The following is an 18,855-nucleotide window of genomic DNA, read 5'->3' on the forward strand; positions in this document are numbered from 1 at the left end:
AGAAGCAAGTAACTGTGTGTAAGTGAAATTTAATGATAAAACAAAATCAAGCAAATTTCACTGCACAAACAGAGCTTCACAAGCAATGAAACACACATCAATAAAAACGTGAACAGAAGTCAGACAACAACAGTGAGCTGAAGGGCCAGAGAATAAAGTTGGTGAAAAAGAAAACACACTCATTCATTTATTATCAATCCAAACAAAAAAAATGGACTGGCAACACTAACAAAGTGAAAAATGCAGTCCTGTTAAAAAAGGAGGCTGATAATAATCATAGTTTCAATAAAATGTCTGTTTCTTCTCACCAAGTTGCGTGTTGTCTCGTCTTGGGAGCTCTTTGACCAGAGCAATGGCATGCTCAGAGACCTCCAGCGCTTCCCGCTGGACAAGCTGGCGCAAACACGCCACCACGGCCCGGCGCAAACATAGGAACGAGCTGCACAGGTTTGCCTGAAACACAAACACACAGTTCACACACACAACAACTCTACCTGACGCTGTACTTTTTCATCAGGGGAAAGCATGCTGTTAAAGACAGTGTTTCATCCAGGAGTTGTTTCCACCAAATCTTCAAGGTCCGCAGCTGCGGACCTTAAAAACAGCCCATCAATATGGAACAGTATTCACTCAAATAATAACGTTTACAAGTTCCTAAAACTGAGTTTGAGTGGAATACTTTTTTTTTTTTTTAAAAGTCTGGCTAACAGCACAAAAAACAAAACCGGTATATTTTTGGGTTTAATATTCACATTAAAAATTCTACAATTATAGAATATTGTGCTTTTAATCAAACTTTGTTGTATGAACAAACAAAAACAATCTACAAATTAATAGTACACTAGAACTAGAACACTTTCTCCAGAGGAAACACTGTGGGGGATAAAAAACAATGGACGAACTTTTTGTCAGAACTGCACTTGAGGCTGTTAATGTGTTAGCTGAAAAGCAAACAAAGTGAGAGTAAATAGTAAATTAAGAATAAACACTCAAAGAATAAGAAAAAAACTTAATTACTACTGTAAAACAGGGAAAAAGGTTAAAATTCTGCAAAACAGAAAACTGAGCTGACAGGATTCATTCCAACAGAATGGTGTGTTCATAAGTGACGGGGAGCTGTGTTAAAACAGAGTGTCAGTGACACAGTGACTCTGGGCGATACGGGCATCTTTTTTGAGATCACATTTAAAACTGTTATTCATAACAAATTTCTGAGCTAGCATACCCTGAAAAATGCAACTGTAAAAGTAGTACAAATAGGCACTATACAACTACTATACTACTGTGTTAACAGCCTGAGGTGTGTCTAAAAATCTCACTACGCCTTCCTAAGATATGTTTCAATACCTAGCTGATGTATAGATATTTCCACTAACAGTTAAGCAGATGGTGATGTTTGTGGAAAATCAATTTTGTGGTTCTTCCTGGATGCAAAAATGTCAGCTAAGGAAGAACAGCCAAGTCTGAATCTGCTAATCAGGATCCTGATTAAACAAAGACACAAAAGCAATCATTTTGTGCTTAAATAAAGAAATAATATAAAAATAATCTAAAATCTTTCCTATCTGTCTAAGTTCTCAGGATATTTATTGTGAAAGGAACTTTGTGTGAAGAGTATTTATATCGCCCAGACCAAGGTCACAGCAACAGAAAAGTCACAATGAAAAAAAGAAAAAGAGATTACAAAGCTAAAACTGAGAGACAGCAGCTGCGGACCTTGGGAAAAAAAAAATAACCTACCAATACGGAATAATCCAACAAGATCTCCTGTAAGACAGAATGATCAAAAACAACACACACTATAAATCTGGACGAACTCTAATTTCGACACAGCAGAGAAACATGGCACGAAATGCAGTATGCAGAGATGAAATATGAATCCAGTCGAGTTTGGACAAGTTGTGTCTGTCAAACAGGAAGCATGATGATGTTTAACAACATTTTATCAAAACTGAACCCATCAAAACACTTATTCAGTCTTTCACCCTCTGTACCCTATAACAGCCATGACCGTGTATAAAACCCTTTTTGTACTCAATGCCCCTCTGCGATTAATAAAGTCTCTCTGATAGAATAGAATAGAGAACAGAATAGAATAATCCTTTAAATTGTCCCACAAGGGGAAATTTGGTTGTAACAGCAGCAAGAAAAACACATACACAACATACACATGCACATTTTTTTTACACATTTATATCAAGGACAATAGTTACCAAAAACAGAGTTCTGTATAGTTATTAATGTTAAATAAAATTAAATACAGATAAGAGGCCCAGGTTGTAGTGTGAATCGGTTGATAAGATGTAAACATCTATGTTTTTTGGGAGCTATATTGATTGTACAGTCTGACAGCTGCAGGAAGGAAGGACCTGCAGAAATGCTCCTTCATGCATCTAGGAGCATGGATAAAGTCTCTCTCTGAAACACCATATTTTAACATATTTTAATAATAAACATCCAGTGACAAATCAGGAAAAAAAATCTGAATATTTGTCAAATATTTTGCAATTATTTGTTCTTTTTACCCCGAGTCACCTCAAATGGGCTGGCATTCATCAGCCTATCAGTCCACTGTTTACCTCAGCTGTCAATATGCTGGGTTTTCACATCTATTTACTCTGGAGGAGGGTGTAAAGCTACATTTGTGAAAGCAATCTGATTTGTGGCAATGACTCAATTAACCTCACTTCTGCCCCATGACAGCGACACTGATGGTGTAATTATGTAATCAAACTGTTTATCATAGGGAAAGTGTCATTTTTAGAACATTTGAGCCTAATGTTAGCTAGTTAGCTTATAAATAGCTGCTACTTTTACACCCAGTACTTTGTCAGCTATCTTCTGATGGGTCACATGTTTTATCTGCTGACAGTAACTAACTGTGACAATATAGTAGTAATAAATAAGTATGTTTATGCACATTTTCTTATGTTAGAGTCTTGATTTAAGTTCAGGACATGAGGCTTGAGGTGAGAAGGAAGAGGAGGAGATGGAAATGATGCAGGAGAGGGTAGTGGTGGATGAGGCAGATGAAGAGAAGGAAATGATAATGAGAAATACAGTGGTGTAATTATTAAGTGGAAAAAAATCCTAACCTTAATGTTCCTGAGTGAAAAACTGATTGCCCTCTAAACCCAATAACTGACTGGGCTACCCTGGAGCCAGCAAAAACTGCTATCAAGCCTTTGTGATAACTGGCTTCTACAGCTGTGGAGGGATTTAGAGCCACTCATCTTTGCAGAACCGCTGTAATTCAGCCACATTGGAGGGTTTTCGAGCATAAACCCCCTTTTTAAAGTCATGCCACAGCATCTCAATTGGATTCAGGTCAAGATTTTGAGTAGGCCAATCCAAAGTTGTCTTTTTGTTTTCCTTAAGCCATTCAGAGGCAGACTTGCTGGTGTGTTTTGATTTCATTGTCCTGCTGAGGAACCCAAGTGTACTTCAACTTGAAATCACTATTTCACACAGAGTAGATTTGGATTTTTTCCCCCTTAACAATAAACACCATTTAGAATCTGCGTGTTGTGTTGACTTGTGTTATTTTTGACTAATATTAACATTTTAGTGTGACAAACATACAAAAAGAGTTATTTGTGACTGAGGCTTTACAGAAGTAGAGTTTTAAGCTTTGGTGTTTACAATATCAATGAATAATCATAAGGTGAGATTTAAAAAATGTACCTTCTTTGCCAGAAAATGTGATAAATGTCAACCTTTTTGGTCCTTGTTTTCTTTTGTAAATACAAAAAAAGGTTTCTTGACCAGTGTTTCCCAACCACTATGTGCCGTGAGAAATGAGTAGGTATGCCTAGAAAGATTATCTGGTTCCAACTGATTAGTACTCTAAATCACCAGCGTGAGTAATAGGCAGAACAATTACATTCTCTTCCACTAGAAAGCAGTCCAACTACCTGCTATAATTAAATAGAATGCCAACTGCCAGTAAAACAGTCATGCTGTGAGTGAGACAACGCGGCACGTAATAGCAATAGATAAATATTTGAAAAGAATCTGACCTGGGTCCTGGAGAAAATCCTGACCCAGATGAAGGCCCTAGCATGAGTAGTGGTCAGAAGAAAGCAAAAAGGGTATCCTGGGGACAAACCAAAACCAATTCTGCTATGCCTGGTGCATAGGGAAAAATGATCAATATGCTTTTTGTGACCTTTTTGTTTGGTGGTGTGCCGTGTAATTTTTCTAACGTGAAATATGCAGCGTGGCTCCAAAAGGTTGGGAAACACGGTTCTAGACAGCTTATAGAAAAGAAAAAGCTATAGAAAGCCATGCCTCCTCAGGTGTACTTACACAGAGTGCAGGTACAAGGCTGGTCAGGTTGACGTGTGGAGGTGAGAACATGTGCAGCTGTTGCAAACAGGAAATGGCCCTGGCCTGAACAAGACAGTCTGGACTGTCTTGCATCACTCCACATGCAACCAGACAGCTGGAGCGCAGACCAGACACTGCTGCGCCATTACCTGGAGTCAAAAACACAAATCCCTTACACATCCCTAAAACATTCTCTAATTTTGAAACTGTCCTTGGGAATGACAAAGGGGTTCCATACCCTGCAGGTCTGGGCCCAAACAGGTGATCAGGCAATGCAGGCAGCGTCCTAGGCTGTAGTGCACCTCAGGGTGGGTGGGTGGAGTGGAGAGCAGCAGCCGGAGCACAAGAGTGAACGACGGTTCCGCATGGGTTCTATAAAGACCACCTGACAGGTCGACCACCAGAGAAAGACTGTGGAGAGACCAGGTCTGGACACAGAGATACACAAAAGGTATGACCAGCAAGAAGGAAAAATAAATAAATAAAAAACCCCAAACAGAAACCTGGTCCAGTCTTAACTTTCTCAGCTTAAATCCTTTATACCTTGAGACTTGAACAAATCAAATGAAGCACCCTTTGCAGAGCAGAAGGAATGCACATCAAGTTGCCTATTAGCCAACCCTTCTCCTGATTTAAGCAACAGTTGGGTGGGGCTTTTGTGCTCACACCTAGAGCTTAGACTTTAGCTTAGCTTGTTATTCTCCAATGTAAACGTGGTTCTTATATTATTTACATTTGTACATATAGAATCAAACATACAGATATTCCCCCACTTGTCCCTAAGCAAGTTGCAGATTATACCAGATACTGCACTTAAAGTCTACCTCTAATTCCAAGTCACTTAAAACAAAGCAATGACTTGCCAATCTCATAAACCAAGATTTTCTTTACAGGAACATAAAGAACATATCAAATGTTTAAAATGAGACATTTTACTATTTCATAATAAACATTTGATATTTCCTAACGTCTATTGTAAAAAAAATGGGTTTATCAGATTTGCAAGTCATTGCATTTTGGTTTTATTTACACAGCCTGCCGACTTTTTCAGAATTGGTGTTGCAGAAATGTAAGCAGTAAAGAAATAGTGCACTTTAGCTTGAAGGTTCCTGTAATGTGGTTTGGTGGAAAACTGAAGCATAATGAAATAATTTACAGACAGATAGATTTAGAAGTGCGTAAGGGTAAGCGTGTACCTGGACCTCGGGTGAGGTGCTGTCCTGGCTCAAGGTGAACAGGACTCCCAGACAGGTGGACAGGTGTTGAGGTGAGCTGATTCCTCCAGTGTAGCGGTATAGCGCCCCCAGAGCCAGGGCATAGCCACTGCGTGATGCCGCATCTCGAGCAGTCTTCAGCCTGCAGACACGATCAACAAAGTCAGCTCTGATATTAACCAACATTATATTCATGAAAAACGTCCAACTGTATTTGTTCTAGTCTCCAGGGACTGCTTTTAATTCATTTAACACAGCCAATATCCAATGCTAGAGTATGAAAGAAAAACTACAAGTTTTGGTAAGGTACAGGTTAGTGGTCATTTAGTGGCCTATTCTGCTCTTGCATGATTTGAAAAAAAAACCCAAACAAACAAAAAACATTTACTGCGTCTATGGTCGATGTTGACATTAAACAGGGTCGTACAGGAGATTAACTGAGGTGTTGCACATAGATAAACATTTACTATTGAAGACTGAAAATCATGCAATAAGATTAGTGAAGTCCAGGAACAAAAATGTGAAATTGGGACACTAAAATCCCACAGCTGCAGTTTTCTTTTTTTAAACAAGAGACATCAACTGTCATCATTTCCTGTCTTGAACACAGTGTGATATCTTTGGGACTCATAGCCACAGCTATGTGAAATTTGTTTTGAACTATTTCTGGCTTATTATGCAACTTCTGTTTGTTTCAGTATATTTTTGTATCATGACCTATTTTGTTTATGCTGTTGCTCTTTTAAAGAGAGCACAGATCCAGATCAGTTTCCTGGACGTTTTTGCCTTTCCCCTGCATTCTGTGGCAAGAACTCCTAAACGAACCAACTAACTAAAAAACTTGAATTTTGGAAAGACTACTATAACTATTTTCATCAGTGTGATGAAGACAAGTGTAAGAAGTGCTACACAAAGCTATGATTTAACATCTGCCCACCTATCAAAGCAGAGCAGGGAGATAGAGACAGTGAACCCTGGATCTCCAACCACTTGAACCAGTCGGGCTAGACCTTCAGCAGCCAGGCAGCGTAGCAGAGGACTGGTGCTTTCCAGTGCCCCCAACAGGAGCGACAATGCTGGGGGCCGGATCTCCTCAGGCCCCAGAGAGCCCCGATTGCTACCTTGATGCTGAGGAGAGTTTAGTTATGGTTATTTCGTGATAAAGTCATGAATTGTGAAAGGTTTATGTTTTCCATAGACTGGAGCAAAGTTATGCTTAAAAAAAAATTTGTGATGCACAATTACTTTTTTTTTTTTTTTTTTAAATGGACATCTTGGTGATGTGATGTTAAAAAAATGAGACTTCTAACAGTCTGTAAAGTAAGTATTGTCTCTCTAAATGTCACTCTCCAGCAGGGGTGTCAAACTCCAGGCCTCGAGGGCAGGTTTTAGATGCGTCCTTGATCCCACGCAGCTGATTTAAATGGCTAAATTACCTCCTCAACATGTTTTGAAGTTCTCCAGAGGCCTGGTAATGAACTAATCCTTTGATTCAGGTGTGTTGACCCAGGGTGATATCTAAAACCTGCAGGACACCGGCCCTCGAGGCCTGGAGTTTGACCCCCCTGCTCTACAGTCTCTTGAATTTTCTACAAAGAGATGCTGTGACCCCTGTGGTTGGCCCTGAGAGCTTTGCCTCAATACCCCTCTACCCTGTCTGTGTTGGCAGACCACTCCAGCTTGTGATCCAGTTGAACTCCCAGATACTTGTAGGATGTGACTATTTCGACATCAGTCCCACCAATGCAGACAGGGTCAGGATCTGTTCCTGCCAAAGTCTACCACCAGCTCCTTTGTTTTGGCCACATTCAGCTGCAGGTGATTCACCTCACACCACCACCTCATGAAGCAATCAATCAGTCCTCTGTACTCCTCTTTCCATCCCATGTCCACACTTCCAATAATGTCTGTGTCGTCAGAGAATTTCTGGAGGAGACAGGTTTCTGTAATATACTTTAAGTCGGCCGTATAGATGGTGACGAGGAAAGGGGACAGAACACTTACCTGGGGTGTTCCTATGTTGCTGTTCAGACTGTCAGACACAGTCTGTTAGATGATCAATGTCACTGCCATGTGGTTCATACAGGGCATTCCAGTTGATGGCTTCCAAAGCCCCACAAAGTGTCTCCCTAGCCCCCTGAGACCACCTCTTCACAGTTTTTACAGTCACTGACGTCCGCTGAACCACTGGCCTATATGCTGCTATGAGCAGTACAAGGTTGTGATCTGACCTGCCCAGTGGAGGAAGGGCAGTGGAGGTGTAGGCATCTCTGACAGTAGTAAAAAATAGGTCCAGTGTTCTATTGTCTCTTGTGGTGCATTTGACAGACAAACATCTTGTTCTCAAATTATCGCAATCACCGGATTCTTAGAAAAACGTACTCTGACCCTCAGGGCGAATTCACTGAGATTTAAACTTGTCTGAGATTTTTAGTAAATGTACCTTGTATTAATTTAAATTGATCAATTTAAAAATCCAAGGTGACTTCCTACTTGAGTTATCACATTCACAAACTTAGGTGTCCACGCCACCTGCCCATCAGCCTTTTAGAACTGAGCGGTAAAAAAAAATCAACAGTAATAGCGAACACAGTTAACCAGCTAACTACACAATATGCATCTTGGTCCTGACAGTGGTATGCTGATCTCTTGGGTACTATACAACACGCATGCATATTGTATAGTGCACTATTACGGAGCATAGAAAGTGCTAGTGCTAGTGTAGTGTGCATCTCACCACTGCCTTGCAAATGCAAGATTGCACATGAAGTGTAAGGATGAGCACAAAAGATTAAAAACAGAATAATGGCAACTGTTCACTTAAACATCAGGGTTTTCATTAAAACCGGTTTTCTGGAAGATACACAGGGGTTAAGCAGATGCAGTACCTTGAGCAGACTGCAGAGGGCAGCACAAAGGTGAGTCTGGATAGTCTGCTGGCGTTGACCCTTTAGCTGGTTCACTGTTTCCACAAACTGCTCCAGTATCTTCACCCTGACACACAGGACTCATTATTCCACAGCTTTCTAAGCTTGGCTTAGAAAGCTTATCTATCTGGCAGAGCTGCACCAAACTGTAGCCCTAACTGAGAACAAAAACCTGCATCTCAGATTAGGACTGTGTCCCTCTAAAGAGTACAAACTTGTTGTAATGTTCAAAGAGAAAGCTGTGAGGGTTAAACTATTATAGCTCTCACCCCCTGGGGGAAGTTTTAGATATAACTGTATAAGTGTTCGTCACTGATGTAGTGGTGCTTATAATGCCAAGACTTTCTTCAAATATAAAGAAAGAAAATAAATAAGAATTGTAAAATGTGCAGAAGTGCTGCCTTTATTGAGGCAGCTTAAATTTTTTTTGCTGTGGTTTGTTATTACAACAACATTAAGTATGCAAATGAACAGCTAAATAAATACACAATGTCCTTCTCGTGTCAGTCTGTGCTGGTTAGGCTGTCAGAGGTCGCTTACCTCTGAGCAGAGATTATGTGAGGGAACACGGCTCCAAAGAGATGGATGGAAGTGGTAGCCAGAGCGACAGGGGATGGAAGAGGAGCGGGAGCTTCGTAGCCCCTCTCACACAGACTGAAGGGGTCATTGTCCAATGATCCTCCTCCCACACTGCTACTGTGGAGCTGCAACATAAAAATAAAGCAGTCTTTCTGATTCTAATCCTCAGGCTTGTCAAGTTTCTCCCCCTTTGAGCCATCACTGTTAAGAGCTGGGCTGAAGCTCACCTGTTCTTCGATGTATCTGTGGTCAGTGTCATGGAGGGCAGGGCCAGCCAGTGGTAGGTCGTCACGATGACAGAGGGGAGGCAGCAGAGAAAGCTCTGAACATGTCTGATTCAGGTTGTCCTGACCTGACACATCAGACACCAGCTGATTCATCACCAGCCCAAAACTCTCTGTAGTCGGAGAAGAAAACCGACTCACATCAACTACTGCTGCAATCTTTAGCTACCCATTAGTGTCTACAGGAACTGTTAGATATTGAAGTTCTGCAGATATGTCAAGTGACAATAAACACTGGACAGTGTGCCTATAAACACTGTCCAGGTACTCTGTTGTTTTCTCATTTTTGCCAAACTTTTACTTTCAGTAATCAGAGCTCAAAGGTTCAGCTTCAAAGTAAAAATTGCACCTTTGAAGGAAACTTCCATTTACAGTTACAGAACACCAAAAAACAATATTCCTGAAGATATTCCTTCACCTTTTACCAGATACATTCAGTGGGGCAATTTAGAATAATGCTGCAATGGCAAAAATGAGCAGATGTGAGTGGAACGTTGTGTCAGTAATATAACAATATGCTGTTGTTGTTTTTTTTAAGACACTACCAGCCAACCCATTTGAATTCTAACAACCCTGTTCCCCAAATAGTTGGGACATAAATAAAAACAGAATGTAATGATTTGCAATATTTTATTCACAACAGAACACAGAAAATGTATCAAATGTTTTAACTGTGAAAAGAAAAAGAAAAAAAACAAAGTAATGTAACTTTGAATTTGATGACAGCAACACTTGTCAAAAAAAGTTGGAACAGTGTCACTGTGTAGCATCCTGTCTTATTTTATGCCCAGTGGTAAACCACTGGGCATAAACATCTGGAAACGGATGAGACCAGCTGCTAGACTTTTGGGAGAAAAATGTTGCCCCATTCTTGACTGCCACAGGATTCTAACTGATCAATAGACCGAGTCTTGTTTATTATATTATTTAATTCAAAATGTTCCAGATGTTTATAACTGGTCAAACATCTGTACTACAGGCAGGCATTTCTTCAGACTCTGTGAATCTTTAAATATTATGAGCTTTATTATGCTGTAATCTTTTGCTACCTATCACTGTCTACAGGAGGTTATACAGATATGTGACCCAAGTTTTTGCAATTTTGCATCGAGGAACATTCCAATGAAATAATTCAAGATTTGTAGATTTCTCAGTTTAAACATTTGAAATGTTTTCTATTGCATCCTCTTTTTTTTAAATTAACATTTTACAAAGTAGGGACTGTTTTCCAACATGGGATTGTGAGAGCAGAGCAAATATGTGTGTCAAAGATGTGTCAAAGACAAAGCAGATCAAAGGAACAAATAATGTACTAACAAAAATAAATAAGTAAGCACACTTTTTATGCTTGTGTTTCTCAGAGTTTAGGGTACATAAGTTACCATGAAAGAAGAATCGATATGTTTTTGATATACAGGTACATACATCCACATAAAAATATATATAACTGAAATAATCAATATTTTTTTGTAGCTTTGTCTATGGGGTTATTCATGGATACAAAAAAAGAAGAAAAATTGTGATAATAAAAGGCAGAAACAAGAGACTTTAATCAAAGAAAAGGAAAGAAGGCAACGAGATACAAAAAGAGGACAACGGGCAAAAAGATGTAAGTCAAAGGAAATGAAAAGAAGAAAGAAAATAAGTGCAAAACAGTATCAGAGGTGAAGCATTACCCTGGTAAGTTTGTGGATGCAGTAGAGCAAGCAGCTCGTATACTCTCAGCCTGTAGACGATGGACCAGCTCTTAACTGAATTGCCATAAGACCTGAATAGAGCAGGCAACCTGGAGACATAAATAAATGGATACTAAGACTATATAACTGAAAATGACATTAAATAAAATTTTTAACATACATTTAAACAATTCTATACAATTAAAACCAACAAGGCACTAACTTGGTAAGCAGAGCCACAGCACAGGTTAATGGTGTGAGTAGACGGCTGATGACTTCATCAGTCACAAGCTCTCTACAGTGCTGCAGCAGGTTCTTCATCGCTGTTCAGACACACAGTTGAGAGAAATTGTAACTTTCTTTCTTTCTTAATTTTACACACACACACACACACACACACACCTACCTTATGGGGACATCTAATTGACATGCTTTACCTAGCCCCTTACCTTAACACTAACAATGAAAAATGAATGCCTAACCCTAACCCCTCCCTAACCATAACCCAAATTTAACCCTGTCACTGAAACCACATTTGGAGTCTCAAAAATGCCTTCCAACTTGTGGAGACACAGATTTCTGTTTGGCAGTGAGTGTACCAACCACTGAGTGCTCCAGAACGTCCTTCGAGTGTAATCTGCCACGTGAAGTAGTCCCCACGTCGGAGCTCCATCTCCTGCTCACGAAGTGAAGCAGGAAACACACATTTCCACAGTAGAAGCAGGCGGGGCAGATGGTGCTCCACCACAGCTGGACCTATAAACACAGATTAATACACAAGGCACTGAAGTCAAAACCTGACACCTTCTGTCTTTTTGGAACTAGTTTTTGGAATAATTATGCACCAAGGTCAACAAATTCCTATCAAATCTTTCATCTCTCCAGATACAAGCTCTCCAATCTACCACAGGGCCTCCTCGGAACACCTCAATGTAGAGGAGCAGCAGCTCTGAGCCCATTCTAAATAACTGAATTCCTTACTGTGTTGCTAAAGGAAAGCCCATCCACCCCTCAGAGAACGCTCATTGCTTGTATCTGAGATCTCATTCTTTGGAACTAACAATATAAAAAAAAAAAAAAAAGTGCTAATACAGTTTGACGGATTTATTGCATTTCTCACCTGAACATTTGAACCACTTTTATAATTAAAAAAAAAAATCATTACACTTATCCGTTTTAATTTAAGAATGTTCTGCTGGTCAGTTACAATAAATTGGAGATTTGGAGCAACAGAGAGAAAAAGCAGGAAGTGGAAGTAATTATTAGGCATGTTTGTCTCACCATCCACTTCCCTGCCTACTTTGCTGGTGCATCAACAGCAAACTACAACCTATAAAAATTTAACAGTCAACAGCTGATGGTAGAAACAGGTTACTGAATAAACTCTCTGGTGTGACAAGGGATTTAATCAAATAAAATGTTAGTTCAAAGTTTAATATTATATTGTTATATTAGAAAAGAGGAGATTTTATTGTGGTACTAGATGAAATGATGTCAGTCATGGGGACCTGTATACCATGAATTTCTTACAGGGAAAGCAAAACCTTTCAAATACTAATATCCCCTAAAGAAGCTGCAATCGGTAAAGGCATGCTTCTACTCCATCTCAAACACAATGGTAATAAAGATGTTTGCAGATCTTCACAGTTTCCTCTGGTATGGTGCAAGAAGATTGAGAGTGTAGTTCAGCAGTTTTACCCAGCGTGATTAAAGAGGAGATGAGCAGCCAGCCAGCCTGAGTCCTCTGGAGAGAAATCTGACTGTTCTGAGAGGCTGAACGGAGGAGGTCTTCTGCCAGATCCAACACCATCTACACACATAGATACACAACATAAATAATAACAAAGTGGAGCTGTCAAACAAACTCATAAACAGGATTTCAGCAATAAAAGTAGTAGCCATGAAACTCTTTCAAAATAAATTGACAAAAGCTTCAAATCACTCTAAGAGATGTGGTAATGCAATACTGAAGATGTGTATGGCAAAATGTTCAGTGTAATAATGTGGTGCCAGTGTACACACCTTGTCCTTGGTGTGTGGAATTCCAAGTGGGCAGTGCTGCACTGCTGCCACCAGGGCAGCAATAGCAGCTCCATACCCAGCTACAGCGTCGGGTGAGGACTTCAGTGCCACTAGACGTTCGACGCAACAGTCCAGGAGGAGAGAGCAGTGAGACGGCATAGCCATGGCAATGCAGCGCAGGCACCAAGCAGCAGCCAGCCTGGCCAAGGTGGCTGGGTGAAGGAGGACAGAGATCACCGTGTCCAGGAGGGCTGGATGCATGAGTGGGAGAGAGAGTCAGTCATACGCTGGGATTTTGCAGGACTTACGTCCACCTTTGTGAATACATTTGTAAATCACATTTCTTACATCACAACAAGTATTTTATTTGCCAGCTACTCTGAAAAGTAATCAGCTGCAGTGAGATGGATGTACTCCAACTTCACCATCTTAAGCTGCGATGGTATTAGGTTCTTCTCTGCAGGTTCAGTGGGCTCAGGGTATAGTGCAGTGGAAATGCTCCCAAAAGATATGTTAGAGACATTAGCCAATATAAAAAACACTGCTGTGCTTTGTTCTATCTCCAGTATGACCATCTCAAAGTCTTGGGAACATTTCCAGCTAGAAGAGGAGCACCGCTCATCAGCAATGTACAACTGGAGTTAGTATCCACCTCACAGCAGTGTGGAAGATGTTGCATAATATGTGATGCATAGAGACACAGAGGTGGTTACAAAGAAAGAAACAAAGACAAAGATAGAAATATCTAAATTAAAACTGCAAGCAGTGATAAGAGGGCTTTTGCACTTTGGTGCACACCCTGGCATGCAGTGGTGGAGCTGTGTTGCGATCCACCTTTGCTATAACTGAGCCTGGGAACTCATTGTTGTGGGCAGACTGATGGTCTGCTATGGCCACTAAATGGTGGTGGAGAATACCCACTAATTATGCATCCGCTCCTATATATCATGAACAGAACTACCAATGAATTTTATATACATGGGATGATAAGATGTTCATTAAAGTACAATAGAAATGTTTAATTTTTACTGTGACACATCATCAGTGTTTGAAGTTTATTCATGGTATCACGGACACGCCCTTCAAAAAAAACTCTTAAATCCCAGGAGGAGTTTGAAAAAGTACAAGTGGTGGGAAATGCAAAAGAGATGTCAAAATCAACTATTAAATTCAAAATGGGGGACTTATGGCTGGTCGGGTTTAGGACATCAATCCAAAATTTTTGTGTGTCTTAGGATGTTACATGGGTGTGCCAAATTTCGTACATGTATGTGAACGACAGAGGTGGAGTTAATTGTTTGCAAATTTATAGGCGCTATGGAAGCATTCTGCACTGCACATATCTAAGACCAATAAAATACACAAGTTTTCACAAGACCTGATGTGTGTGCAAAAATTTTTAATGGGGTTTTGAGCATGGTTAAACTGTCAACAGGGTGACTCGTTTCCCTGAATAACAATAAACGGAGCAGATACAATAAGCCTTTTGCACTGTCAGTGCTCAGGCCCTAATGAGTGTCTTTAACACTATAGAAAAACACATCTTGCAGACCTGTGGTAGTGTCTGTGAGGAGGGGGGCCACAGAAGATCCCAATCCCTGAACCAATGCTCCCATTTCCAGCAGGCAGCAAACCAACACGTGCTGACTGGCTGAGACATCTGCAGACGAGACTTTGGTCTCCACGTTCCTGTCAGTCAGAGCAGCATCTAAACACACATCATCAAAAACATGCATACTTTTACTAACACTTAATAAATAATGACAGTGTAAATCAAATGGCTTCAGAAGCCAGTTACACCAAATATGGATATGGACGTTATTTCCTTTTTTTTAAAAAGCACATTTTACTAAATAAATCTGGCAAAACAATACCCCAGCAACCCCAGCCCCATTTTCACCTATATAAGGTGATTCCTGTGCATCCTACAGGAATTTACAAGTTGATAATAACTTCACTGAAAAATTTGATAGGTGGTGTGTCATAAAAGCTCAGATTCTCCAACATTCAGAAATGAAGGTCAAGATTATCACTGTAAGACCGTCAACGTTGGGGGGAAAAAGTGTTGCTGTTACTTTGTTCTAGCTACTGGCTGTAATTTGGAATACAGTTGTTCTCACATCAGGTTTCAGGGGTGTTGCTCCCAAGAGACAGTTGTATTTGTTTGAGTAACACAGTGAACTTAGCTCCACATTTGGCCTAAACGTACCACAAGGTTGTTATTTCTAATACTTTTCATTATCAAAATGGAAAATATTCATAATATTTGGATGATTCTTCAGCTTCAAATGTTCAAAAATAGTGGGAAAAAAGAGTTACTCCCAAAAGTCAAAATAAATTCTAGAGTTCAGAAAAAAATAAGGTAACAAATCTGATACAGCAAAAATTCACATCTGAGAAGCTAGTACCTGTAAAATTGTTGATATTCATATGCAGTAGCTTTAGTAGCTTTAATTGGCACAAATGATATTTTCCTATATGCATAATAATTTAGCATTATTTCCATAATGTTCCTTCAGGAGCTATTCTAGCAATCATAACATGCTGTTATTGAGTGAATTATATATATATTTTTAATACATTTGTCTATATACACAGAAGACAGCCATATACAGAATTTCCTTTCACCAAGCTCACCAACTGCTCGTTTCTGTGTGGCCACAGCGAGACAGAGCTGTTTTACAGCGTTGATCTGGGCCTTCTCTCCCAGCAGAGACCCCAGAGTGCTCCTCAGGATAAAAGAGACACAGCGGCGGGTCACTGCAGCATCAGCTGGTGTCTGCGTTGCCCTGACGTGTGACGCCAGCTCCATCAGCAAGGACAGGAAAGCAGGGAAGTTGGCTTCAAGCCAGGAGCTGCCCAAAGTGGAGACAAACACCACGTAGGCCTGAGAGGCAGGGGAGAGTGAGTTCACAACAAACATCTAAATAGCAATTATTCCATGCTGTCACTGTGGTTCACCTGTGTAACTCCGATGCGGACGTCCTTGCTGACAGAGCTTGTACCCTTGAGCATGTCTCCACTGGCTCGGAGAAAACCCCCTCCACCCCGCAGAAACCCTCCAGACAGTAATTCCATGACCTCCTCCAGGGAGCCTTGACTCCGAGCACCCTGCCTGGGGGCTGCGGGGGAGGAGGGGGGCAATAGAGTTTATTGATCTCATAGATGTGCAAATAGCTGTCTGAACATACATGTAAATGCCAACGTGGAGGGTTGGTAATTCAACTCACCCAGCAATTACAGTGTGAGACTGCAAATCTAATAAACACTGGAAGCTCTAACTGCAATTGTACAACTCCAATAATGTAATCTAATGACCAATTAAATTACATTATAATATGTAATCTGTGAATATGTCATCACTGAGATGCTGATTGTTGAACTTGTCATCTATTGGCATAACCTGATGCAGAGAGCTGCTTATTTATAGGTACAGTGCAGCGGGAGGGAAAAAAAATCATGTTTTGTAAAAAATACAAAGTAGCTTTATTTATTTTTTGGGAAGCTGAGTTCAGTTTCACACCCAGTAACACCCAAGAATGATTACTGCTAGATTGGTAAATAAAGAAATCACAAAAATAGAACGGATTTGACAAACTGGAATAGGATGAAAGACCTGAAAAAGCAAAGCATGATTCCATAATCTAAAGAAACAGATGAAAGACAAATTTATTAATATTCATCAGTCTGGAAAGGGTTACAAAACCATTTCTAAGACTTTGGGATTCTAGTGAACCATGGTGACAGCCATTATACTTGGCAAAAAAAAACGTCTTTTATGACCCCTAAGCCTTTTGGGAAAATATTCTGTGGACTGAGAAGAAAACAAAAGTTGAACTTGAGTCCCACTAAATCTGACACAAACCTAAACACAGCATTTTATTAAAATAACTTAAAGCATGGTGGTAGTGTCATGGTCTGTGGCTGCTTTGGGTTCGGATAACCTGTACATATTACAGAGCCCTATTTTGGGGTCATACCAGTGAACTGTCGCGGTTCCACAGCAGCAGCTAGGAGAATTCCCAGCAGCTTGGATACAGACACTCTGACGTTGTAGTTTGATCCTTCAAAAGCTCTGAAGCACACAGTGGCCACATTCTCCAGCTCACTGGTCCACAAGAATGCAGCCTCTCTCTGCAGCTCCAACAAAACCTGACCGGATGACACACAGAAGTACTTAGCTATCCAAACATCTGAGCCGAAAATGAGCAGAAACCAAGAGAAAGTTTCATAGCCCTCCAGATTCAGATTGATTTTTAAAACTAGCTGCATGGAAGGAAATCAAAACTAAACTGACAGGGTGTTACAAGAACAATAAATAATAAATAATGTCAAATGAGACATGACGGCTGCTGTTACCTTGGCAGCAGCACAGCGTACAGCCATGGACCGGTCTGTCAGACAGGCTCTCACTACCTTGTAGATGTCACGGTGACATGACACTGCACTGACACCCAAACCTCGAAGGATCCTCTCCATGCTGAGCATGATCTCATAGCGACCCTGAGACTGAGAGCAGCACAGAAGGTTATTTGTGAAAAATCATCTCACAAATCTGCAGCTGTTCTGATTAAAATCTTTCTTTATCTTATAACTACTTTGACCTGTTCAAGTGAGAAAAGCCCTTTAAAATCTCAATCAGAATATCTAGGTAACATTTTCAGCATTTATCACTACACAGTTTCAGGGCACGCAGAGATGTCACACATATGAGCCAGAGCCAGAATTAGCCTAAAGGTGGTGGTGTCAGAAGTCCATTCCAATATGCTGGTTTTTTTCAGTATTTCCCAAAATGAAATTAATTACACACACAAACACATGCACGTTTTCTTTGAAATAACACAAATTACTTGGATAATGTGGAAAATATTATTATAAATCTATTATTGCAGGTATTTGTCCTAGAACATCACAAAGATCCAATGTATAATTAAACTTCTTTAACCTGAAAAAAAGGGAAATAATTTGGAGGTGTTTTTAAAGGTTGCCGGGCAACAGTTTTAGAGTTTTAAACTAGACCCCTCTATATAGTGTTAGACAAATATTCAGCCATACTTGTGCCAGAGCTACAAACTTGATGATAGCTACTAAAAGCTTCTGGTTGAGGTAAAACTTAAGTAAATATATAAATGTCCCTGTGTTATATATTTGACCCAGATCCAAAATGAATTCAAACCCAGTTCTTGTTATTTAAAGCCGGATGTGTGCTGTACAATCATTCTACCTTGGAAAGAATTACATATTAATGTCTGAATAAATGTCTGGTTTGTGGTTAGTCTGCATGTGTCCCTTTTTTGTTCCAGCAGAATCACTGACAATTTGTTAAAAGTGCTTTAGTCTTTTCTACATCTTTCTGAAACTTACAAAAGCAGGAGATAAGTGAACAAACCTCAGCACTCTTCATAGCCTTCAGCAGGCAAGCTAACGTATCTTTGAAGCAGCTGATGAGCATCCGACCAAGCTGTTCGTATAATGTGCCAAGACATGCAATGGCTGCCCTGAAAAACACATAAGAAAACGGTAAATGGACTGGCACTTATATTGTGCTTTTCTACTCTGAAAGCACTTTCTTACTGACACGTCTTATTCACCCATACACACACATTCATGCAGACACTTTTTTTCTACTGTATGCCAAGGGGCTTTTTAACCTTCACGCACTCACACTTCAGTGGATGTAATTGCAGCTCAAGGTTCAAACATCCTGCCTAAGGATACGTCAACATGCAGACTAGAGGAGCCAAGGTTTGAAAAACTGCATAGGGACAGGGAGCGTGTTCAACAAACCCTAAACATCAGCAAGCATGAATTTCCCATTTCGTAA

General features: G+C 40.2%; 1 protein-coding gene across 3 annotated transcripts in view; it reads right to left on the bottom strand.

Annotated features, from left to right (window-relative positions):
* Window positions 1-18,855, bottom strand: part of heatr5a (HEAT repeat containing 5a) — a 45,441-nt gene that overhangs the window by 12,337 nt on the left and 14,249 nt on the right. For 2 of the 3 annotated variants that reach the window (XM_085144172.1, XM_085144173.1), the window contains 20 exons: window positions 18,421-18,529; window positions 17,391-17,540; window positions 17,012-17,183; window positions 15,993-16,153; window positions 15,669-15,918; window positions 14,584-14,739; window positions 13,032-13,282; window positions 12,708-12,819; window positions 11,613-11,765; window positions 11,233-11,332; window positions 11,010-11,119; window positions 9,277-9,446; window positions 9,011-9,174; window positions 8,432-8,537; window positions 6,481-6,671; window positions 5,526-5,685; window positions 4,568-4,757; window positions 4,309-4,478; window positions 1,741-1,767; window positions 309-453 (listed from right to left, as the gene is read on the bottom strand). In XM_085144172.1, coding sequence (XP_085000298.1) covers window positions 309-453; window positions 1,741-1,767; window positions 4,309-4,478; window positions 4,568-4,757; window positions 5,526-5,685; window positions 6,481-6,671; window positions 8,432-8,537; window positions 9,011-9,174; window positions 9,277-9,446; window positions 11,010-11,119; window positions 11,233-11,332; window positions 11,613-11,765; window positions 12,708-12,819; window positions 13,032-13,282; window positions 14,584-14,739; window positions 15,669-15,918; window positions 15,993-16,153; window positions 17,012-17,183; window positions 17,391-17,540; window positions 18,421-18,529 — 3,047 coding nt within the window. The remainder of the gene's footprint in view (window positions 1-308; window positions 454-1,740; window positions 1,768-4,308; window positions 4,479-4,567; window positions 4,758-5,525; window positions 5,686-6,480; window positions 6,672-8,431; window positions 8,538-9,010; window positions 9,175-9,276; window positions 9,447-11,009; window positions 11,120-11,232; window positions 11,333-11,612; window positions 11,766-12,707; window positions 12,820-13,031; window positions 13,283-14,583; window positions 14,740-15,668; window positions 15,919-15,992; window positions 16,154-17,011; window positions 17,184-17,390; window positions 17,541-18,420; window positions 18,530-18,855) is intronic. The other variant, XM_085144174.1, reaches the window with a different exon arrangement.

The sequence above is a fragment of the Neolamprologus multifasciatus genome, chromosome 19, assembly GCF_963576455.1.
Source record: "Neolamprologus multifasciatus chromosome 19, fNeoMul1.2, whole genome shotgun sequence".
In the NCBI taxonomy this organism is placed as follows: domain Eukaryota; kingdom Metazoa; phylum Chordata; class Actinopteri; order Cichliformes; family Cichlidae; genus Neolamprologus; species Neolamprologus multifasciatus.